Source organism: Manis pentadactyla, chromosome 6 (genome assembly GCF_030020395.1).
Source record: "Manis pentadactyla isolate mManPen7 chromosome 6, mManPen7.hap1, whole genome shotgun sequence".
In the NCBI taxonomy this organism is placed as follows: Eukaryota; Metazoa; Chordata; class Mammalia; order Pholidota; family Manidae; genus Manis; species Manis pentadactyla.
In genome coordinates, this window is record NC_080024.1 from 8,583,261 (window position 1) to 8,609,170 (window position 25,910).

At 41.0% G+C, this 25,910-nt stretch overlaps 1 protein-coding gene across 6 annotated transcripts in view; it reads right to left on the bottom strand.

Annotated features, from left to right (window-relative positions):
- The window catches only part of SP140 (SP140 nuclear body protein), a 53,331-nt gene that overhangs the window by 9,220 nt on the left and 18,201 nt on the right, over positions 1 to 25,910 (bottom strand). For 3 of the 6 annotated variants that reach the window (XM_036912712.2, XM_057503446.1, XM_057503447.1), the window contains exons 9-16: positions 25,811 to 25,894; positions 24,979 to 25,062; positions 16,857 to 16,943; positions 16,520 to 16,636; positions 15,667 to 15,723; positions 9,247 to 9,312; positions 7,373 to 7,453; positions 1,698 to 1,802 (exon numbers count right to left, since the gene is read on the bottom strand). In XM_036912712.2, the coding sequence (XP_036768607.2) occupies positions 1,698 to 1,802; positions 7,373 to 7,453; positions 9,247 to 9,312; positions 15,667 to 15,723; positions 16,520 to 16,636; positions 16,857 to 16,943; positions 24,979 to 25,062; positions 25,811 to 25,894 (681 nt within the window). The remainder of the gene's footprint in view (positions 1 to 1,697; positions 1,803 to 7,372; positions 7,454 to 9,246; positions 9,313 to 15,666; positions 15,724 to 16,519; positions 16,637 to 16,856; positions 16,944 to 24,978; positions 25,063 to 25,810; positions 25,895 to 25,910) is intronic. The other 3 variants (XM_057503450.1, XM_057503449.1, XM_057503448.1) reach the window with 2 other exon arrangements.

The window sequence follows — 25,910 nt, forward strand, 5'->3', positions numbered from 1 at the left end:
CCCTTTCAGACTTCACATCCCCCAAACCTAGCCTGCAAGTCCCCTCAAAGGACATTTACCTCTTTGTGGTACCATTTCTTTAACCTTTTTGCAACAAAAAAGTGATAAGTGCCATCAAAATCAACCTCTTAAAGTATTTCAAAACCATCTACAAAGGAAAAGCAAGGGGAGGGGGAGAGGATCTCAATTTGCTGGGGACCCCTAACGGAGTTTTCAATGGCCCTTGGGGCATCATGGAGGCAGAACTTCAAGCTGGGACTGAGATGTCAGGTGGGGGCCCTTTGGCTCAGAATGGCATCCTGGCAGCACCTGTGCCCTTTATTACAACATTTTTAATCCCGTTGAATGGCATTATTGAGCAGAGATTTTCCCATCCCCGAAATCATGGATCACTGATATTAAAAATAATTGTGGAATGTCATCCAGTGGGAAATTTAAGTTATATAAAAGATAATAATGCAGCAAGCATCATTGGTCATTAGGGAAATGCAAAACAAAACTGCAATGAGATACCACTTCACACCCACAAGGATGGCCATAATAAATAAGTCAGAAAATAACAAGTGTAGGCAAGGAGGCAGAAAAATTAGAGCCCTCATATACTGTAGGTGGAAATATGAAATAGTGCAGCCACTGTGGAAAACATTTTGGTATTTCCTCAATAATTTAAATATAGAATTACCGTATGAACCAGTAATTCCACTCCTGGGTATATATCCCAAAATACTGAAAATATGTTCACACAGAAACTTGTGTATAAATGTTCAAGATATTATTCATATTAGCCAAAGAGTGGAAACAACCAACCTGATGAATGGATAAACAAAAAATGGTATATCCATACCATGGAATATATTATTTGGCAATAAAAAAGACTGAAGTACTAAGACACCCTATTACATGGATGAACCTTGAAAACATCATGCTAAGTGAAAGAGCCGGTCACAAATGGGCACATGTTATATGATTCCATTTATATGAAATACCTAGAATAGGCCAATTTATAGAGCAGAAAATAGATTAGTGGTTGTTTGGGGCTGGGCAGTGGGCATGGTGGGAATGGGCATTTGACTGCTAACAGACACGGAGTTTCCTTTAGTGTGGGATGGACAATCATGTTCTAAGATTACACTGTGGTGATGGCCTACAAATACGCAAGCAAAACTCAATGCTGAATTGTATACTCCGAGTGGTGAATTGTATGGTGTATGAATTATATATCAGTTAAGCTGTCTAAATATTTTACATCAATTATGTAAATTAATTCCTCACAGCTATACCACGAGGAAGGTTTTAATTATTATCCCTTTTTTAGATGAGAAGTATCAGGCTCAGAAATGTCCCATTCTTGATGCGGATAATCAGTCAGTCACTCTGGGGACAGCTGAGACCGACTCAGGTTTCCCAATGTGAGATTCTGTGATTGTTATGCCGCTACATCAAGCACTCTGTCCTAGTGATGGTCACCCAGGAGGAAGAACGGATTTCTGATTCACTTCTCTTTGGTTCTCTGGGCATCCCCATGGATACTGCCGTGTGGGAGTGAGCCCCTAATACGTATGCTTTCTTCAAGTGTGAAAATACCATCTTAGGGATCCCACCCTCCTTCTCTCAAGCCAAAGTGTGGCCCCAATTACTTGAACCATGTTAGTTAATTCACATGGGTGGTTCATGTTGCAAATTACTCTGAAACCTACCTTGTTTCAATTTCTTCTTATGTAACATCCCCTTTATCTCACCACAGGTCACAGGAAGTATTTGAGAGCGAAAATTCATACTTTTATATCTGTGCTTTCTTGACTCTGAAAGAGAAGATTTCTTGATTCCGTCTCATTTTGTATTGCACATGCACCCCTGCCCACATACAGATATAGAGGTTCTCAGGAAATTTTATTCCACAAATCTCTAGAGGCAAAGTCTTTCTTCCAAGTGGCATTTTTGATATGCAACTGCAGGCTGCCTATCTCTATCTTACCCCTCAAATCCCATGCAAAACAAGATACTTTTACAGAGAAATCAGGCTTCAATAAAACTGTCTTGACTCCCAATCTAGTCAGCACCACTGATTCTTACATGGCAATGAAACCAACAGCTGCTGTCATGTTCTGAAGGGAGCTCTCCACTCAAGTTAGGGAGCTGATGACCAGGTATGAGACTGTTACTTATCTCTCCTATTTGAACTCTGAGTGAGCAGAGAGGCTAATGAACAATAGGGTAACTTAATGAAGAGGGTGTCTGCCTTCTACGTGTGTTCTCTGCTTTGCTTCATTTCGCCCTCACATCAGCTTTCTCCATAGCTGAAAGAGGAGCTCAGGAAGATCTAGAATAATCTGCAAATTGCACTGGGGGAGAACAGCTGGAGACCTGGTTCCAGAGAAGTAGCCGTGAAAGGTTTCAAATGAACGAGCTCGGGGAGGATGCATATCTGCTGGGGCCCTTTCAGCCAACTTAGAGCCACGATGGGAGGGGGGAGCTGCCCACTCCAGTTTTGAGACAGGTGAACTATTAGAAATGTACAGACTGAGACAGATCATTGGCCTAATGCACTGTCATGCCTTACAGATGAGGAAACTGAGGCAAAAGTGGTCAAGGGAAGGGCACAAGCCCATAGAGTCAAAAGAAGAGAAAGACACACACCTCTGATCATGTCTCTGGGCCCCTTCTAGTGTGTCACCTATGATTCTCTGTGCTGCAAGGGGAAAGGTCAGCTAAATAATTTATGGGTTATATACCCTTTATATGACAACAGACTATTTCCAACTTGAAAGTTGTAAGTTCCATGGAGACAGTATCAGTGCAGTGGCCCCTGGACCCATAGGGTCTAGATTAGATGTGTCACCAAATTTCTGATTTGTGAGATTATCTTCTTTTTTTCTCTGACACGTCTTGAAAATGGCCCAAACATACGCATTTCTCAACTGTTAGTAAAGCTACATAAAGCAATTAGGGAAATAGAGCATAGAGTAAAGGACAAGAAACTAATTTAATTATTGAAAGTATATTCCCCTTTTCTTCTAAACCTCTTGACTGGACTTTCTTCCATGGGGCTCAGTCACCATGAGCCAAGTAGACTCTAGATTTGCCTCTCATTTTCCCTAAGAAAATAGAAAAATGTAATCATAGTCACAGACATGCAGTTGCATTGTGTATATTAGTGCTTTTCCATTTTATAGTAAATTTCCATTTAAATGTGACTTCCCTAAAGTCTACAGTCTCTAGTCTTTAAGCTACAAAGAATTAGATGGCTAATCTTAAACTTTAGATTTAAAACTTAAGATATAAAAATCCTATATCTTATTTTTCATAGCCCCACATTAGTAAAACAAATATTTGACACTAGTATTTCACTCAAACAGCCCTTTACGTGCTTAATAGATGCCAGTAGTATGTCTAATAATTTATTCAGTCTTCCCCCAAAATATATATAAGATCAAGGTGATGATTACTCCCCTTACAGAAACTAAAATATTTACAGGAAACAGACAAAGCTACAAAATTAAGTGAAGGCATTCCAGGTTTCTTTTTGTGGAAAATAGGAGTACATAGAAGTTCTATGAATTAAGGGAAACCTTCTGATGGGCTTCACAGGTGAGACACATGTTATATACATCACCTTGATTGAAGTTATTTGTGCATTTGTGCAGAAAGTGATAGTAAATGTGACCAAGGGTTTTGTTTACCTGGTTTTGGAGAACAATACCAGAACCTAAGAAACTGACCAGAAGAAGGCTAAGCAAAAGGAATGGATAGAATTGAGCGCTCCAAATCTTAATTTCCAAAATTGGAAACCTTAGTATTGAGATTGACCTGGGAGAGGTTGCAACAGAGAATGTTCTTCCATTTGCAAGTTAATTGGCTGTGGATATGCATCTCAATGTTTACTATCATTCAAATGTGGTTTCTTTTCTAAGGCAGGTGGGCAAATTCGTTCCTTCTTTCTGTGCTCAATGCCGCCGCCCAGTGACCACTGTCTGGTAGTGGAGAGTGGGGTTATGTAGACATGAAGAAATTTATTCCACACTACTCCATGCTGAGTGCTCTAACTCTAGGTAGATTATTAGCATATTAGACCAGCAAAGTAAAAAGGATCATTCCTTCAGTCAAACCCCAAATGGACCTATTGCCTGGTAAAATAATCCCACTTTCTGATCTTCAGACTAAACAGTAGCTGAGAGGGTTTTCACCTCTTCAAGACCCAAATGGCCCTATTTTGATATTCTTCCATGGGGCTCGGTCAATTTGATAGGACAAATATTGATAATTAGAATTTATCATAAGATCAAACAAGTCACATCCTTGCAATTGCCCCCATGGTATTGTTTAACCAAGATAATAGAGCTCCAACAATGTTCTACAGAGATTGATAAACTTGAAAGGAACTTGTAAGGAAGTTGAAGACATGGATATTAATAGCCGTGGGCTAAGGAGAACTAAAAAGTGGAAACATGGCTCTTGAAGAGGCAGATCAATCTTTTTTGCTTCCTCTCGCTGCCTTCCTTCCGAAGGTGGAATCACCAGGCAGTAAAGGTCATCCGCCCAGGTACGGCTCTCTGAGGGGCTCTCCTCACTTCCTCTGCATCCGAGATACCAAGCGGGTGAGGGGCTCAGGGTACCCCTGGCTCTCTCTTACCCCTCCCTCCTTTTCTGAATGGCCGTGTTCACAGCCCACTAAGAGACCCAGACATCTTATTCTTGTCTCAGCTCCATTCCAGTCAGGCTCGGCACCAAAGCTCTGATCAGAACCTTGGACAGTACAGCAAGTACGGAGCTCTTTTCTTGCTCTGTCTCTCTCTGGTTACATCTTTCCAGGGAGTAGTGGGTATGTTGGATTTACCTTTCTTCAAAACTCTTAGACCTAATATTTTTAGGGAGAAAAAGGAAATACACTGAGGTCCCTTCTAACCTGTGGAGCATTTGGTATGAGGAGATTTGGAGCTTAAAACCAGCTCATTCATAATATAGCATTATTGTGTTTTACTGTAAAGATAGAGGCTAAGCAAGGTAGGATTTAACTGTTTTTGCATCTCCAAATTGTAATATCTATGTAATAACATTGAAACCCCAACACAAGCCCTAATACATACTATGGCAGTCAGAATATAATTTAAGATTGTTTTTTAAAAATTGCAAAGGTTAGTATTAATTAACCTCTAGAAGTAACTATGACAGAATTTTAAATTCCTTCTTGCTCTCTCAAAAATTTTAGTAAAAATCCCAACAGTTAGGAACAAGTCACTAAGTGCCAAGGAGGGTGGCCAACTGTTCCAGTCTGCCTGGGACTAATGGGTACCCAGGACGCAGGACTTTCAGTGGCAAAACTGAGAAAGTCCCAGCCAAACAAGGTCGGGTTGGTTGGCCTAGTTCCAGGCATCCCCTGTCCCAAGGCAAAGCACCAAACCTCCTACGCAATAAGACAAAGTATTGGTGGAACAGCTTGTTCTGGCCCTAGCCCTCCCCTACATACAGGTGGTAGAAAATAAGCTATGTTTCTGTGGAAAGAAATCAAGCTTTGGTGCCTGCCCCCACCTCTTCCCTCACCTTGAGTTGATGAAAGAGTTTCACAGAGGAAAGAGCTAGTGATTGTGTACCCTCCATTTCCAATGTCACCTCACAGCTCTGCCCTGCGGGTAAGACACTTCCATTCCTCTCTCCTCCCTCCCTCCCTTCCGCCTCCCCAATCCTGGGTGGGCCCAAACCTGCAGCCCTTGAGTAGAGGTAAAGCCAAGAGAGAAGGAAAATAACCTGACTGTGTTACCAACCCACAGCAGGTGCCCCAGACCAAGGCCTGCCCAGGCTGAAGGAGGGGCAGTGCTTTGAATTAGAGAAACTGTTGAAGCATTAATATGAGGCCAGAAAGGACTCTCAGCTACTGAAAAGAGTCTCTCTCTTACTCCTGCAGCAAGAGAACAGAAAAGCTATAGAGCCTGTCTGACATAGGGCAGGGACCTGGGACAAGCATTCTAGTTAACTTTTTCTGCCTATGATGAAAAATGTTGAGATATAAACAGTAGAGTAAGAATAGGAAGGATTCCATCTTAAAGCTAAGATTCCATTTTAAAAACCAGGAAGTTAGGAAGTAAAATTCCTGACATATTCTTTAGCAAACAGACAATAACTCAATCCACTTTGGGGACAGGGCAAGTGGTTGATATGTTCCCAGAAGGAAGTTGCTATCCTGGAGAGGAACCGACCAATTTCTTGGGTTAATTTTGCAGAATTACCTGGAGGACTGATAATAGAAGAGACTTAATGTCTGTCACCAGTGATAAGCATTTTGAGACCACTTTACAAGTCTAGACCCCCTGGCCCTTTGAAAAATGCTTAAAAGACAGAAACTCCAGTATTTTAGCACACTTCCTTTCTGAGGACACCGCACATTTTCTCTCTTTAAGTGCATACCTTTAAATAAAGCTTTCTCACTGCTCGATTTACTGCATTTCATCATCTCGCGATTTAATTATATTTCCAAGGCTCCATTTTACCCCTGATAAGTAGGGAGGGGCTGCTCAGAGCTCAGATTTGGGCCTGCAAGTTCATGTCGCTTGGGTGACCCTTGTGGAACTGCAGCTGCAGGAGCCTCCCTGAACACCCCCTCCTCTTTGGGAAGTCCTCAGAATATCATCTCACTCCATCCCGTGCTCCACGGCTCCCCAAATCCCAAGGTAGTAGGAGCTAATCCCCACGCAGTGCAGATCCAAGCAGACATGGAATGCCAAGTGACCCCTGCCTTAAGAGATGGCCAGGGAATCTGCCTTATACCAAGAAAATGTTTAGCAAACTTTCGCTCCAGTTGCCCTCTGCATTTTCCTGCTCTCAGCTGCCTGCGAGGCCGCTGCCATTCATTTCTACTCTCGCTCTAATGAATTCCTTCCTTACCTACCCTCTTCAAACCTGCTCGAGAATTCTTCCTCATTCAGAGACAAGAACCCTCCCGCGTCCAGGTTGAGGTTTCTCCTGGTGCCGAGAGACCTCCCAGACGCAGCTGCCTGGCAACCTGCCCAAGATAGGAAAAGCTCATCTAGAAGGGAGATTTGAAAGGGCACTGAGAGAATGAACTTGCTTTCTGTTTACAATTTACCAAGTCCAACCATTTTAATAAATCAATGATGTAAACCTAAAGGAACTTCTATGAAAAGCAAAGAAAACTCAGAAGAAGAAAATGTTAGGTCCCAGGCAGAGAAGAATTATGATGTAAACGCAAACAATTTTCAAACCTGGCTCCAAATGGATTTGCTTTCTTGATTTCACGGCTCTCAAATTGACTGCTACACTTGACTAGTAAAAAATTAAGGACGATTTCTGTTCCTCAAAACCTTAGCAAAATTTGTATTGACCCACAGGGCAAAGTGGAATGACACAAACTTTGTCTTACCCTTGATCTTGACAAGTTCTTGTAGATGTGTTTTCACCTTCTTTCCACTCGAGACCAGTGGGCCAGTGGCTCTGCGCTTGTCTGGGGACAGGCAGGGGAAAACACAGAGTGGGGCAAGACAGCAGCTGACATGTGACCACAAGCAAGTGACGGAATACTGGGTTCAGTTCCAAACCCCCTTTCACTACACACTCAGGCAAGAAAGGAAATTAACAGTAAAGGGTCTCAAGCAGGTGTCCAGAATATTCTATATTTTTAGGAAGGAAAACTTCTAAATCACATATAAGATTTCATTTACTTTGGAAATGTTAGGAAAGAGTATAAAACCTAAATGTGATTTATTCCCACTAGGATGTTTAAACGTTTTAACAGTAAGGTATTAACAAAGGGCCACGTGGGGGAAGCTGCTCAGGCTGGGAGTGGGGGTGGGGGAATTGATAAGGGCCTGGCTGTACCTGTTTGAGTTTTTTAAACCTACCAATAAGAATAAGACAAATGTAAAGGAAGGATATAACTGGCTTAGGCGACGTCCGGGAAAGAATGCGAACCCTGTAGTACTCAGCCAATGAGGAACCAGGGGAGGGACTCGCGCACTAGGAGATAAATTATTGGTGCCAAACTCCCCGGGTGTGCCTGCCCACCAGACACCAGATCTTGCAAGACCATCATTAAAGCCTCACTCTGCTGTTCTCTTTGTCTCCGTGTCCGCCTATTGAATTTGGACCAGTGAGTGTGTTTCTCACAGAAAGAAGTGGCTTAGAATTTATCTACCTACATATACAGAAACCTAAGTGAAAATGTTACACTGATCAAATCCAAATATTTGATATTATGAAGATAACCATTCTTAAAATGGATACAAATGCTTTTTTCTTTCCAAACAAAATTGTGCATGTTCACCAACAAGGTAGCCATGTAAACTGATAAACACACAAGACATAGATTAGTGAAAATTAATCATTTTTAATTGGACTCTAAAATCTTATATAGATCTACTAATTCAGTCATAGAATCTTATATAGATCAACTGGCAATCATGTGGAAAATGAGGTTAGGCTCTCATTGTCTAGGAGGAAGTTGTTTAAGCCAGTATTAAAATAAACAAGTTTTGAGGGGTCTGATTAGAATACAGAAATCTAGAAAATAAAAACTGTATGAAACATCTCCATCTGGAGATAGCTACAATTAACTTGTTCAAAAGAACCTCCTAGGTTTTTCTCTTTTAGTATGTTACTATTTAAAAATACTTTTTCATTACAAAAGTTGAATGTTTCATATTTTGAATATACACACACATTTAAAAAACAAATGAGTGTAAGCATTACCTATATTCCAATGGCCAAATATAACCACTGCTTATATTTTTACAAATGAACTGCCATTGATTTCTCTATATATCTATATGTCTCCTGCTATATGTAAGTAGATAAATATGTATAAGTAAGGATTTATAGATATATAAAAACCTATTTAAATAAATATGTTCATATAAATTTAAAAAATATATATATACATGCACACTTGCACACGCACACATACAGTCTGCTTTCTTCATTTAGCCTTCTTTGGAACATATTACCAAATTAATAAAAATTTCTTGACCGGGAAAAGAAGTCACACATGGAGGGAAGCCTCTCCCTATTAGTCCTGGATCATTTAGCTCTGGATAATTACATGCATGAGATATAAACCATTTTGTTGGAGCCACTGTATTTGGGGGCCTCTTTGCCGCAGTGACTGAGCCTGTATCCCAGCTGACACAGTAGCTAGGAGACCACCAGGGCCTCGGGAGCCTGCCCGCCTGCAAGGACATGATAAGCAGCACCTTATTAAACTCAAATGGCCCAGTGTGATTTTTCAGTTTGCCTGCTCACCTTTTTCATGTATGTTTTTCTGCCATTTTCTTTTATTTCTTGACCAGGAATGACATTTCTTTTTTCCTTCAAACAAAGGAGAATATAGTTAATCATTCAAAGCCATATATGTCAGTAGTTTTCAAGTATTTTTTTTCAGACTTTGGTCCATAAGAACAGAGCAAAATTCTTAACTACCAGTGTGGCAGGGTGAGGTTGATTACAGAGTTAAGAGTTTACTTGGCATGGACTTGGCAGACTATAAGATGTGAATTCTTTTGAAAGTTAAAAAAATTAGAATATAAATTCCTGCTGTTGCCTTAGACTAAATGACAATTATTGTGGTTGTACATCAATACATTCCCTTTTCGAGTGTTTTTGTGTAAATTCAAATGTGCAATGAGGAGGGGTACTCTTTACAGCTGAATAATGTGGCTAATATGCTTTGCTGCGGGCCAGGAGGCATTCCCAACTTGGATGTGGAGAGTTTTCATCAAATAATCTCTGTACTTGCACTGTAACACAAATCCTCTCACTTGTATTTAATCCAGCAACTCAAATTCCTGGAGGTCTTTAAAAAGCTACAGTGGATTTTTATGTTGTGTTTTTGCTTCCTTGTGAATGACATGAAAACGTGAATGCAAGAAGACCATTAGTGCTGAATAAATAGAGATGACTATTACTGTGAATCTAACAGTCAGCTACTAGATATTTACTGCCAAAAGTGAAGACCTAGCCTATGGAGGGAAGCCTTGTGATTCTCCCACCTGAGATGTCCATTTTGAGATGCATCACCTCAGAGTCCAGGGCTTATGAGGCAGGAAGGGCTGAAGAAGCCTTGCTCTTCAAATAGAAATGGAATATTCAGGAATGTGGGGACTTTGCCCCTTTGGCCCCTCGGCTTTCTATCCACCTTGCTGGGCTGGTGCCAAGTGCCCATTGGCTGTTGTCTGCTAAGCGGACAGCCAATGGCCACTGGCCACTGCTGCGGCTGCTCAGCCTCAAAGCCGACTCCGGCCACTCCTCTGGCTGGCCAAAGTCAGGTGACTGGGCTTCTGCACATGGCCTAGATGCTTGGTCTGACACCTGGCAGAGTAAAGACACCTATGTCCAGGGCCGTGATTATGGAAATGAACTGTGGTGCTGACTGACCTGTCTGGGCACCTCATGGAAATGCCTGAGTAGGTGCCCAGGGTGTGCTGATGGAGGCTTGTGACACCATGATTCTGATGCAGGGGCTCTGGCTGTGTGCCAGGACTGAGACCCCTGCTAGAAGCTTCCTTGCTTGCCCACATTGGGGAGAACCGCATCACAGGGGGCTTTGCCTCTGATGGCTCCTGGCACCCTGATCAGGCCTCAAGCCCGTTGTGGGTCTGTGTGTGGTGCCTCGACACCATCCACACCTCATCTTACAGACCAGCTGGCTCTGGTCACACCCGTGACCCTAGAAGCTCATGGGTGTCCTGAGTCTGGCTGCTGGAACCATTTGCGGTCTGATAATGGTGTGTCTTTTTTGGCAAACGACTCCCAACACACTGGCTATCTGACTACAGCCCCCATCCCCTCCTGTCCACACACCACTGTAAGGCTCTTTGGTCACTGAAGGCAGCTGTTCCCAGGAAGGAAACATGATCAGGACAAAAGTGGTGAGAGATTAATGGTGTTATGCAGACCAATTCTGAAAACGGAGGATTCTGTGCTGACTATTCCTGGAGATGTGGCCTCACTTGTTTTTTCCCCTACCAGCCCTGGAGGACACAGCTTCAGGGGGCCTCGGGGGTTCAGAACTCTGGTTATATCATGAAAATGCCTTTGCCTCACTTGTCTCGGAAACTTCTGAGTAAAATGTTCCAAGAATAAGGAGGAAACGGCAAATACACAATCATGTGGGAGAATGGAAACCATCTCTACACACACCTGATGGAACCAATACAGCCTAGTTTACAAGATTTAGAAAATTTAAACAACAAAGTTGTGCTTGATTAAGAAGACGTATATGGAAAGAAGCCAGATCCCAACAAATAGTTCACTGTAGACAATTTTTAAGTGGCACAGAATATTTACAAATGTTGACCATACAATTGGATATAAAGGAACTTTAAACAAACTTTGAAGAATTGATGAAGTCAATTCTTCAGATTGTGTTGCTGATATTCAGCTTCCATTCCTAATTAATTAACAGAATATTTGCACTATTGGAAATGTCAGTGTGTCCAGACAAAATACCATAGTTTATAACCTCCCTTATAGTGTGGTGGTCACCAATTTAAGATATGATCAGCAAGATGAAAGGAGGATATTGTTGTGGGAGGAAAGGAACTCAAAGAAAACTTCTCACAAAAGAGACAGTTCTCTGGTGAAGATATCTTTTGCTCTTCACCCTTTTCCTTGCTGGTGGCCTAGAACATGCACATATGGCTGGAGCTCGGTAGGCACTTTGGACAATAGCAGCATCTTGAAAGCAGCTGAACTGAAAGAAGCTTCAAAGTTCAGGGCCTAAAATAGCCAAAAACAATTTTGAAAAAGAAAAACAAAATTGGTGGTCTCACACTATCAGATTTCAGCACTTATTATAAAGCTGTGGTACTCAAGATGGAATAGATTTGGCAGAAAGATAGCCATATAGATAAATAGAAGAGAGAAGAAAGTCCAGAAATACACTCAAACACACATGGGAAACTGACTGTCAACAAGGTTGTTAAAGTAACTAATTAATTAATTCAATGCAAAAATGGTGCTGGAACAATTGGATATCCATAAGCAAACAAATAATTATCTCACACTATATGCAAAAATTAACTCAAACTGGACCACAGATCTAAATATAAGAACTAAAGCAATAAAACTTGATAAAAATAGAAGATACTGAGTAAAGATTTCCTAAATAGGACTGAAAGATCACTGATTATAAAAGAAAAAAACCTGTTAGACTTCAAAATAAATTTTGCTCTTTGACACTGCTGAGAAATGAAAGGGAAGCGACAAACTATATGACTTATAACCAAGTTACAAAACTATATGACTTGTATCCAGAATATATAAATAGCTTTTACAACTGAAAAACAGACAACCAAATTAAATTTGGGCAAAAGACTTCAATAGATACTTCATCAAATGAGATCATGGATGGTAAATAAGTACATGAAAGTATGCTCAGCACCATTGCTCATTAAGGAAATGCAAATTAAAACTATGATGAAATACTAGTATGTACCCACGAAAATTGCTAAAATTAAGATTAGCAGTACTAATGGATGATTAACAATAGATTAGCAATTGGTGAGTATGTGGAGTAATGGGAACTTCCATATATTGCTGGTAGGAATGTAAAAGGATACAACCACTTAGAAAAATACTTTGGTAGCTCCTTAAAATGTTGAACATGTACTTTTGTTCATGTGACCAAGTATGTAACTCCCTAGTATTTACCTAAGAAAAATTAAATCGTTTAAAGCTACAGAAATTTATGGTAGATATACAATCTGTGGTACATCCATATAAAGGAATATTTCTTAGCAATAAAAATGGACTAACTACTGAAGCACACACCTACATGGACGTGTCTCAACAGCATTATGATAAATGAAAAAGTGTCCAGACATTTAAAAAACTATATATTATATGAATTCATTTATATGATATTCTAAAAAAGATAAAACTATACTGATAAAAACAGATCAGCTGTTGTCAAGAGCCACAGGGTGGGAAAAGAGATACAAGTTGACTTTTGGAGTAATGGAAATGGTCTATGTGATTATCGTGATGGTATTTCATGACTGTACACATTTGTTAAAACTTATCCACTCATGCCTTAACAGCAGTGATAAACACTATGTATGAAATTCTATCGCAATAAAACTGACTACGAAAGTAAAAAATGTGCAAGATCTACAGAAAAAAACTGAAACTTGCTGAAGAACATTAACGTTGATTTGAATAAATGTATAGTTCATTCTCCTCGTAAAAACCTCAACTGTACCCAAATTAACAGGCAAAATTTAATATATTTGTATATTAATATTCCTATGTTTGTTCAACATGATTAAAAAAGAAAAACCAATGAGATAGCAACACTGGCAAGGCATATATACCAGGCACTCGTAGAATGACCAATAACAAATGAAAAGTGCTCAAGCACAACAAAAATAAAAGCAATGCAAATTAAATAGGAACAAAATGAAACTTTTTACAGTTAGGTTGTCAAAAATGTTCAATGTTTATGATGTCTTGTGCATGACATACCGATTTAAAATAAGGGAAAGTTAACAGTATGAATAGGATTATTTAGATTTATGATATAATTCTAAATATGTTAATACACACATAGAGAAAATCTGGAAAGATATACATCAAAATTTACAAAGAACACATATTTTAAAATAAAAAAGCAACAGCATAAAGATGTGAGCATTTAAAAAATATATAAATTGCTGTTTTAAAAGATGCAATCTAACCATATAAAAGTGAAATATTCCTTTTTTTGTTTGTTTTATGAAGGATATTAGTCCTCTATTGCTGCTGTAATAAATTAGCATACACTTTGTGGCTTAAAACAACACAAATTAATTATGTTACAGTTCTGAAGATTAGAAATCTGACACAAGTCTCACTGGGCTAAAATCAAGGTGTCTACAAGGCTTCATTCATTTCTGGAGGCTATAGGGGACAATCCATTTCTTTATCTTTTCCTGCTTCTGAAAGCCACCCACATTTCTTGGCTTATTGGCCCCTGCCTTCAGAACTGGCAGCATCGCATCTCTTTGATAATTTTTGCACAGTCACATACCCCTCTCTCTACAGTAGCAAAGGTTCTCTAACTTTAGGGACCCATGTGAGTTGACTGGGGCCACCCAGCTAATCCAGGATAACCTCCCCATCTCTAGGTCCTTAATTTAACCACACTCTCAAAGTCTCTTCTGCCATGTGAGGTAACAGAACACAAGGTTCCAAGGATTAAGACAAGGATGTCTCTGCTTCTGTTGGTAGAAAATTCTCAAAGACTTTATAGATCTCCCAGGTATGTCATGGGGATTTTCTCCATTAGACACATGGCTCCTCCACAGATCTTTCCTATATTATCACATATCTATTTTTTATTTTTGCTGAGATGGTTGAGGGGAATCTATGAGTCACAAACCTAATCTCTTCAAAGAAGTTTTTATGTGACTGAATACTCTGACCTTTCACTACTTCTGAGGCATTAGCAAAAACCTATACAACCATGCTCTTGGTTGTCACTAGAGAGCACACTTCCTGACAGTGAATCTCCTAGTTTTAGCATCTCTTGTGACCTGGATAGGCCAGGAATTTTCTAAATTCAGTCCTGATCCCTTCTGTTTAGCATTTCTTCCCTCAGTTTATCTCTTTCCTTTCACATTTCACTATAAACAGCAAAATGAAACCATCAGCACTTTTATCACTTTGTCTGGACATCTCCTTAGCTACATAGGCAGAAAGTTCTCTTTCCACATATCCGCAGGACAGAATTTCACTGAACTTTCTGCCACTATCTAACAATGATACCCTTTTTTCTAGTCTCCAAAACCACATTCCTTCTTTCCTTCAGAGCTCTCACCAGTGACATCTTTGACGCCTCTATTTCTAACAGTCCTTCTATGATGATTTATATATTTTTTAAAGACAATATAAGTTTTCTCTACCATGTTCTTCAATCTAAGTCCTCACTAACAGAGTCTTTAGCCCTGTATTTCTACCAACAAACAGTTCAAGGCAATCTAGACATTTTCTATCATTCCACTTAAAATTCTTCCCAGTGCCCAATTTTCCTCTGCCCATTGCCCAATTCCAAAGCCATTTCCACATTTTTAGGAATATGTTATAGCTGCAGCCTACTTCCAATAACCCAAATCTGTATTACACTTCTATGACTGCCATAACAAATGACCACAAATTCAGTGGCTTGAAACAATGCAAATTTATTGTCTTATAGTTATGTTTGTTAGAAGTCTGATGGAGGTTTCTCTGGGCTAAAATCATATTTCAATAGGGTTTTATTAGTTCTGGAGACTGTGCAGTAGAATCTATTTCCTTGACTTTTCCTGCTTCCCAAGGTCACAAATATTCCTTGTTCCTTTCCTCTATCTTCAAACCCAGGAATATGGTAACTCTGGGACTGTCTTTCAAGTCACTGTCTCCTCTCCTCACAGCCATGAACAATTCTCTGCCTCTTTAGGCCCTTTTTATTACACTGGGTGCATGCAGGTAATCCAGGATAATCTCCCCTTTAAGGCCCCTAGCTTAGATCTGTGAAATCCCTTTTGCCATGTAAGATAACAGATTACAGGCTCCAGAGGTTAGGATATGGATGTCTTTGAGGGGCCATCATATTATTATCACTTATTATTGTAAATAATAATAATGATGAAAGCCTGGCATTAAAAAACTAATTTTTAATATCAAAAGCAAGTAATGCACTCTTACTTCTTTTCCTCTTTTTGAGTTTTCCCAGAGTAGAGTTGTTTCCAAGATCCACAGTATCTAGAAAGTAACAGGTAATGGTAATGAAACAAATCAATAAACAAAATTTACAAATTTTAGGATGATTCATACTGCAGAAAGCTGAAATTTGCAGATGCTTGGATTATTGTTTCTCTCTTCCTTCTACAGGAACAAAAAACCTACTGATTGAGAAGGAATTCAGGATGGGCCTGTTATTTCTCAATGGGATTTTGAAAAACATTCTTAAATACCTTTGTACTTTAGTCTACAAAAGAGAGATTTGTCCAAGTTTATAAGATTTTTTGTGAGGATTAAATAAAAAAGTTAATAGAAAAATCATTATATCAACCAGTGACATGCTAAAGGACATCAATCAAATTACATGCTACTTTAAGAATAGTTGATCTGAAGTCTTTCCTCCTCACAATTCAGTGGCAGGACTGGTTGTCTTTTGAGAGCTTTCTAAGGTTGTGACAAAATGACACTATTGTCTACTAGAAGAAGTATACTTGGCTTTCTTGGGTTCTCCAGAAGATTGAGTGTGACAAGGATGGAAATCACTATAAATACAAGGCTTTATTTGTTAATATACATGTAGTAAATAAGATACTGCCATCTTTAAGAGTGTATTTCTACTACATCACCCATATATAATCAACAGAGCCCATCCTGTTGAACACGACTTTATAAGGATCTGTTGCCTCCCCTACTATTCCCAAAGGGTCAAGTCAAGTAAATGCAGAGAACAGGAACTGGATGAGCCAGACCACCCAGCACCATCCTGCCTGGGTCCATGGTGCCTGTGAAGCCACCCCCACCCCACATCCCTCCTTACCCATCATGTCATGTGCTTGGCTACTTCCAGCCCTTGGTTCTGGACTTCCTGGCACAGCTCTTGGGGAGCACATAACGCAGGTACACTTCTCATTTCCACGTGCTGAGAGCTCTGCTGCTGGACCAAAACAGTGATTTAGGAAGACTTTTCTTTGGCCCTGGTGACCCTCTTTTCTGTGCCCTTGTTGATTTCCCTTTTTCTAGTTTTTCCTCTGAAATATTCCATTGATCTTCCCTATTTCTGGCTTTTTCTTTAAGTCTCCCTTCTTTTTTCCCTTGTCTTTTTCTCTTTATCAGAACTCAGTTTCTGTTTTTATTATTTTTTAAGTTATAATTACCTTGCTCATCATAGAGTAGTAGGCCAGAAGTAAGCTTTACTGATTTTCGTTTTTTCTTCATCTGGAGAGCTTCTAGTTTTCTAGATGCTAAAGAGAAACAAGAAATTCATTGTCCATGAACCTGAGACAGGGACTAGGGAAGAGTCCCCGGGGCCTGTGCTACACACTGATATTCTGAGTTAAAATGAATTGCTTTCTGGGGAAAAAATACACCTACACCAATCACACCTGAGATCAGACAAAGCCATGCTTTTCTCAACTTTTGCACCTCATTCTGCTGTCCCTACTTTTACTTTTCTACTGTAGTCCCAAGAATTAAATAAAACGATCTTACCCTCTCAGGAAACAACTGTTCTTTGAAAATTTTAAAGAGCAACTACTAAAACCAGTTTTAAACTCATCCAGTTGGCCAATGACTTCTTCCTCTGTACTCCCAGTATGATTTTAACTTTTGCACTTATCTTAATAAATGGCAAAATTTCACTAAAAACGGCTGGGTTTCAATGGGGGAACTTTTGACATGTCAAAAGTAAACAGTGCAGTTGATACTACTATAAAAGACAGAAAAAAGACAAAGAGTTCCCAAGTCTCAACCAGTAACTTGTTATTTTCAGACCATTATCTAAAGAACACTTACTTTTCTTAAAAAAACAAAAACAAAAAACCCAACATTCAAGATGGCGGTGTGAGAGGTGAGACGGAGAACTCCTCCCAAAACCACAAATAGTATGAAAATGTAGTTAATTGATACAATTAACCCTAAAACAGCAACGGGAAAGAAGGCTGCACCGGACTGCACACAGACCTCAGGATCAGAGCCGACCTCGCGACGCAGGCAACGAACGAAAGCCTCGATCCACCGGGACCCAGGCCCTTCCCCCACCCCAGCTCACGGGCCAAAGGAAGAGAAACGGAGCGGGGGAGGGGGTGGAGGCCTGGGACTGCTGAACACCGAGCCCTGGAGCTCCGCTTCCGGACCGGAAACCTACACTGTGTGGTTGTTTCCGGTAAGACGTTTCCTACTCTGTTTCCTACTCTGGACGTTGGGGAGCTCAGACAGGCGGAGGGCCTGGGAGACAGATTCAGGGCCGTTTGTGGAGGAGGAGGATCCACACCCACGCTCTGTGTCAGAGGAGGGGCAGGCGAAGGGCAGGCGGTCGGAGAGGCTTCCTAGGGGCGGGAGGGCTGCGGAAGGGGCGGGGTTTGCACGGAGCTCGCTGCGCGGGGGAGGGGAGAGCTGGACAAGGTTGCCTGGGGTACCAGAAGAAGAAGAGAGAGGAGAAGGGGTAAAAAGTGTCATTGAGGAGGTAATTGCTGAAAACTTCCCCAATCTGGGGAAGGAGAGAGTCTCTCAAGTCATGGAGGTGCACAGATCTCCAAACACAAGGAGGAAGACAACATCAAGACATATAATAATAAAAATGGCAAAGATCAAGGATAAAGACAGACTTTAAAAAGCAGCTAGAGAGAGAAAAAAGATTACATACAAAGGAAAACCCACCAGGCTATCATCAGACTTCTCAGCAGAAACCTTACAGGCCAGAAGGGAGTGGCAAGATATATGTAATGCAATGAAGCAGAAGGGCCTTGAACCAAGGATTCTCTACCGGGGAAGGTTATCATTTAAATTTGAAGGAGGGATTAAGCAATTTTCAGATAAAAAGTTGAGAGAATTTACCTCCCACAAACCACCTCTACAGTGCATTTTGGAGGGACTCCTATAGATGGAAGTATACCTAAGACTAAATAGATGTCACCCAAGGGATAGACAAAGAGTACAGAATATGATTCATAACATACAAAGAATGGAGGAGGAAGAAAAATGAAGAAAAAAAAAGGAACCTTTAGGTTGTGCTTGTAATACCACATGAAGTGAGTTAAATTAGACTGTTAGATAGTAAGGGAATTACCCTTGAACCTTTGGTAACCACGAATTTAAAGCCTGCAATGGCAATAAGTGTATACCTATTGATAATCACTCTAAAAATGGTCTGAATGCACCAATCAAAAGACAGAGTCTCTGAATGGATAAAAAAACAAGACCAGTCTATATGCTGCCTGCAAGAGACTCACTTCAAACCCAAAGACATGCACAGACTGAAAGAAAAGGGATGGAAAAAGATATTTCATCCAACTAACGGAGAAAAAAGCAAGAGCTGCAGTACTTGTATCAGACAAAATAGACTTCAAAACAAAGAAGGTAACAAGAGGCAAAGAAGGACATTACATAATGATAAAGGGGTCAGTCCAACAAGAGGATTTAACTATTATAAATATCTATGCACCCACCACAGGATCACCTACATATGTGAAATAAATACGAAAAGAATTAAAGGGGGAAATAGAATGCAACGCATTCATTCTAGGAGACTTCAACACACCACTCACTCCAAAGGACAGATCAACCAGACAGAAAATAAGTAAGGACACAGAGGCACTGAGCGAAGTATTAGAACAGATGGACCTAACGGACATCTACAGAACACTCCATCCAAAGGCAACAGGATACACATTCTTCTCAAGTGCACATGGACAAGAATAGATCATATACTAGACCACGAAAAGAGCCCCAGTAAATTAAAAAAGATTGAAATTGTACCAACTAGCTTCTCAGATCACAAAGGTATGAAACTAGAAATAAATTACAAGAAGAAAATGAAAAACCCACAAACACATGGAGGCTTAACAACATGCTTCTAAATAACCAATGGATCAATGACCAAATAAAAACAGAGATCAAGCAATATATGGAGACAGATGACAACATGATTCAACAACACAGAAAAGAAGGAAATCCTGCCATTTGTGACAAGATGGATGAACCTTGAGAGCATTATGTTAAGTGAAATAAGTCACACAGAAAAAGAAATACCATATGGTCCCACTTAGATGTGGAATCTTAAAGAAAAAGACCAAACTCAGAAAAAGAGACCAGATTTGTAGTTACCAGAGGTGGGAGGTGGAGGGGTAGGGGTGGGGGAATTGGGTGAAGGTAATCAAAAGGTATAAACTTCCAGTTATATAAGATAGATAAGTACTGGGATATAATGTACAACATGATGACTGTAGTTAACACTGCTGTATGGTATATTTGAAAGTTGCTTAGAGAGAAATCCTGACAGTTCTCATCACAAGGGAAAAGCATTTTTTTTCTTTTTTTATGTGTGTGTGTCTATGTGAGATGGCAGATGTTAAACTTACTGTGGTGATCATTCCACAATATATGTATCAAGCTAGTATACTGTACACCTTTAATTGATACAGTGTTGTCTGTCAATTATATCTCTATAAAACTGAAAAGAAAGAAAGAATTTTGTGAACATTAACAAAAAGAAAAGTAAATTATCCTGGTAGGCCCAATCTAATTATATGAGCCCTTTAAAGGCAGAGAGTTTTCTCCAGCTGGTATCAAAAGAGAATGCCAGAGATTCAAAGGAGATTGAGAAGGACCCCACATGCTATTGCTGGATTGCAGTTGCAGGAGGCCGCATGTCAAGGAATGTTGAGTGGCCTCTAGGAGCTGAGAACAATCCCTGGCCAGCCATCAGCAACAAAACTGGGACCTCAGTCCTACAACCACATGAACTGGACTCCTCTGACAACTTGGATGAGTTTTCCCTGAGCCTCAGATAAAAGGCAGTCTGGCTGACTTGATTTCAACCTTCTGAGACCCTAAGCAGTGACCTGTGTTGAGCTCATCCAGACTTCTAACCCGAAGAACTATAAGGTAATAAATTGGTGTTGTTAGGCAGCAATGAAAAACGAATACAAACATCCCCTCCCAAGTCTTTAACTTTAAGACCTGAGGGATATAAAGTTCATTTGTGCATCCTCTCTGGTCCAATATATAGGTCACCTCCTCTTATACTCTATAGATCTGGATAGTTGTTAATCTACTCACTGAGCTGGAAAAACAAAATGTCTACTTATAACAAAACTTCTAAGGAAAGACTAATTTTGTAAAGCAACAGGTTATTTTCTCAGCCATGATCTACTGGCTAAAGACAAATGTTATATAACAAATGTTACAAGTATCCAAAATTACCCAAAACCAATTACTAAAAGACAATTAAGATACATAGAATTAACTGGGTATTGAAGACAATGGGGGTGTTGAACTTCTCTGAAATAGCTTTCCTATTATAAAACAAAATTAAATTGAATTAAAATATCAGGCTGGTTGTACAACGCCTATTCTAGACTCCCTTGTAGAATCCATTCCCTTGTAAACAAAATTGTCTCAAGTAACTGAACATAGGGTCTTCCCTAAGACATGTCAAATTGCTAAAAAAGAAGGGCAATATGCTTTTGAAGTAGGTCATAACTTCTCAATGCTATGGAAACAAATAGGTTTCTAAATCTTTTCTGGTATCTGTATAAAAAATATATATCAAGTGAGTTATTTAATGTCTTTTTACCACCCAAAGATCCTAAGAACATGCAGACAATTGCATAAAGTAGCCTGCTTCCACTCAAGATCATCAGAATAAGGGTTTCCTGATGCCTGGATTGTCACACCAATCATCATATTCTCCTTTGCACTTTCATCCTTTATCCTTATATCTTCAGCTTTTCTGTTTACTAGTTTAATGTTTGAGACCTCTGACTTCTGCATAATGTTCTCTTTGCAACTATTAACAATGTTCCTAGACTGACTTCATTGGGGTGATCACCACCCTAACTGTATAATTCAGTTCTTCCAAAATATTTCTAGTGTAGCCAGTTGGAAGAATTTTAAAATATGTCATGTTGAGACAAATAATGACTTTACTTACAGTTATGCTCCTAAAATAATTTTAATCAAGGATAAATAGCCTAAAGAAATAATAGTCTGATGTCTATTAAGAAGCATTTGGGACAGGGTGCTACCAACTGCTCATACAAAGACCCAGACTCAACCTAACCATAAGAATCAGCTTAAACCTAACTGAGAGTTGCCACAGAATAGGAAAAAAACCAAATCTCCGAAGAGACTCAGACATTTGAAACCAAGTTGTTCAAGTAAGATCAAAAGTTCAAAACATTTCAAGCAAAGAAAAAACTGATAATGCTCTAAAGTATGCTGTGCCACCTTAACTGACAAATGTACTCCCTGTAGGCAATGCAAGATAACAAGATTATGTTCCTGTGCTGAAAGAGGTGATATAAATATTTGGGGGAGATAACAATACATAGCAGACAGAATATACTAAGAGATCCACTAAAGTTAACCAAATTTTTGTATTCTTCCCCTATGTGTGATTCTGTCTACAACTGAATATACGAATACCTACAATGAAACAATACAACCTCTTAATAATTTTCCCAAAGGGCCAAGGTAAATATGAAGAATGGTATTTGAGAATTAACTGGCACTTTCATTGTGGAGTATGCTCAGAGTAAAATCCATCAGTAGACTCTGTCCGTCCGGACACCCTGCAGCCCAGAAAATCTCTTTCTCTTTTACCTGATCCACTTTCCGGTGGGGGCGCAAGGCTTCCTCGGCCTCTCCCCTATCGCACAATCTAAGCAGGTTCTGCTGCCTTCTGCTGAATACAGTGAGATGCCTTAGAGGGTCCAGTGTATGACCAGCACAGACCAGAGCAGGAAAACCCACCCTGAGACAAGCGGGGACGCCAAGGCAGCTCCGGGATCTCCGAGATGGGCTGTCCTGTCCCAGACCATCCCGCTGCCCTTCGGGTTTCCCTGGCTATAGGGTTGAGTCGCTCCTCTGTCACCATCACCAGAAGCTGAGAACTCCCTCCCCCCGACCCCCCCCCACACCTGATTCGCTCTCTGCTCCTTCTCCTTCCCCATTACTTCTGCACATTATTTCTGCCTCTGCCCTTGTTGCCCACAGCCAATGTCTCCAGGTGCGTCTCTTTGTGTGGATGTGTTTCTGTCTCTGCTGCTGTCTCTTTTTCTCTTGTGCCCCGACATCCCCCTGTATTGCCCTTCCCCACGATTCCCCCACTTGTGTCCTCTCTCCCTTTCTCATACGGGTGTCAGGAGAGGCATCTCTGAAACAGTATAATATAACCTGATCAGGGGATGGGATAAGGATCAGAGTGGGCCACGGCAACGTCACCAAACAGAGGAAAGTTGTCCAAAGGCCCGCCTATAAAAGAAAGATCAGCACATTGCAATCACTGAAAATGTCTACACTATCATTACAGATGAGGCAGAAGAAATAGGCTGGGGCCCCGTGGTGAATGTCAGGCACAGGGAGCCGCAGGAAGATAACTGATTTCATCCTAAGGCCACAAAAGGCACCAGGTGTATGTGGAAAAATAATGTGATCTGATCTGCATCTGGCAGATAACAATCATGCTGATGGGTCAGATGGGAGCAAAATGGAACATTCATGTTCCCTTTACTGAGGGCGCAAACTCTGGAGAAGGAGGAGTTTCTAGTTTCATGGAAGATGTTGGCTTTCATTTTGGAAGTGTCAGCTCTTGAAAGACATCCACAAGGAGATGGTCCTGGGATAAATGGCTTCAGGTACATACGGATGCCCTTGGAAGACGGGTCTGCCTAGCACTCGCCCTTGTCACTCACCCTGTCACCTGAGAATCACTCAGACTGCCTGGGAGAGGGTGGTTCCTGTCTCTTCTCTGGGGGAACTTTGAAACCTCACTACTGAGACAGACTCTTTTTGCTCAAAGATGCTCCTGTCTAGTGCACTTACTTCAGTGTTACAGGATCCTGACTTCTCTCCTCTCTTCCTTATCTAGTCGTTTTTACTCTGCATCAATTTTTAAATTATTTTGATATAACTCTTTCTCTACATAGCTTCTTTTGTGCTTCCTTCCACATGATCTGTGTTGGTATTTGTTTGCCCCTGTATATCATTTCTCATTTTTTTATCACTGAGATTGGGAACCCCAGGAAAAGAGGCTGAACACCAGGAGAGATGGCATGTGCAGTCGTCAAAGTGTTGAGGTTCCTGCAAATGCCCAAATGGAAATGTCTTTCAGATCCCTGCACAGGTGTATTGAGGTGCTCAGAGGAATGAGCTTAAAAGACAAGTCTGGGCCAGACATGCGTGTTTCGGGATCCTTAAGTTGTAGACGGGAGCAGATGAGAGCACCTGGGGTAGGCCCCTGCCTCTGGGTATATTACAGGTGCCACTCTGATAAGTGGCCCCATACTCTGGGAACTCCTCACTAATCTATTCTACCCCTAGTACCAGAAGCTGTTTCTGTCCAGCGACTCTTCTCTCAGTTCCTACAATGCCCCAACCATCTTCTCTCTCCCTTGTACACGGTGCGTACTCTCTCCTGACTTGTCCCGCACTGTCCCTCGTTTTCTTCTATATTTATCACCTTTGTGCCTCTCCCCCCTTTCTATTCCTTAGCATTTCTTGCCTCTGCATTTCCCTTTTATTATCATGTGCTCCACCTTTCTCATCCTGCATCTTGTTTGCTTATTGAGCTCAGCTCTTTTCTTCTCCAGGGCTCAATTTCCTGCTTCTCTCTGTCCTCTCTAGTGCTTAACTTTCTGTTTCTAATTTTTCAACCTAAAATTCAGATCTAAAAATTTCAGCTTTTCTGTGTATTTTGTCCTTCTCCCCTATCATCAAAGTCCTTGCCTTTTGCCACTGACAAGTGAGCAGAGATCCTTCCCCTGGTGAGGTCCATTCAAGAGCCTTTCACACGAGTTTTCTGTCTTGCAATTATATGCACCCCACCCCTGCTCCCGGAACAATCTCCAGGAAAGTAGGTTGAAAATTCTCTCCCCTCCCTGGTAACACATTCCAAACTGGCTAGATTTGGGTTCCGTGTTTATTAAGGAAAGGTTGGCGATCAATCTGGGCTTTCTTCATTTAATGACTCCATCTATATTTTCACCCTCCCTCTCTTTGCCCATGTTCTGTACCCAGGAAACCCCAACCAGTCTGAGCTCACCCTTCCCTCAGTGCCTGTGTCCCCCAAGGAGAGTGCCCAGAAACTGGGCATGTCTGTCTGTGTGTGTAGGTGAGTGTGGATGGATGGGTGGATGAATGAATGGATGGATGGATGGATGGATGGGTGGATGGATGGGTGGAAAGGGAACAGAAAAGGAGATGAAGGAATAGGTGCTTCTCTATGTTGACAGGAAAATTAAGTTTTAATTAGAAAGTAGGTCATTTAATCCCAATTACCTCTTTTATTGTGAGGTCGTAACTTGGGCATTTCTTCCGATTCTCCTTTTTCATCTGTTTGTAGAGCTTTAAGTCCACAGGACACTGAGGAAGAGAAACAGGAACATGGCAGAGCATGCCAGGGACCAGGGCTCTCCCTGGCTGTGGTCAGTGTCCAGACGCTTCAGAGCCCTGGTGCTGAAGGCAGCAGAACTACTCTTTGGGGAGAAAAGGATGTTGGCACCATCCCGGCTCTGCGGTCCCTTCTGGCACCTTGATAGACCCCTTCCCCCTCGCGTTCTCCGCTTCCCCCTTTCCGGTCTGTATCTGGACCGTGAAGCTACGGACCTCTTCGACTATGACTTGCTCTCCCTGACACTCCCTCACATTTCTGTCTTTTTATTCCTCTGTGACGTTCTGTACCTCTTTGTCCCATTACTTCCTATTTGTTTTTTTTTTTAACTCACTTCTTATTTGTCTGGCCCATACACAATATTTCATTCATCCCACGCAACTCCTGGGAAACAAGTTTTAAATGCTTTCTCTCTTCCCAAATCCCAACCTGGTGGAATTCAATTCCCTATACACTTGGATAAAATCAGGCTGACTCAGATAACTCCATTTGGTGCCCCCAGTCTATGTTTTAATTTTTCTGGGCCCTTAATTCTCTGCACAGGGCCCCACGCCCACCGGGGCGCACAGCCCTCCTTTTCCCCTTGCCTCCCACACACCTGAGGGACATGGCCAGAGGCTGAGTGAAAGCATTTGTGTTTGGAGGAAGGAAGGGAAGTGCTCCTTGTGCAGAGAGGCGAACAAACTTCAGGAGGTGATGGGTTATTTAACTCATAATTACCTCCCCTGCCACCCGGTTGCAGCCTGGGTGTCTTTTCAGGATTGCCTCCATCAGTCCCTGGGAGAGCTTGGTGTGCACGGGAAACTGAGGAGGAACACAG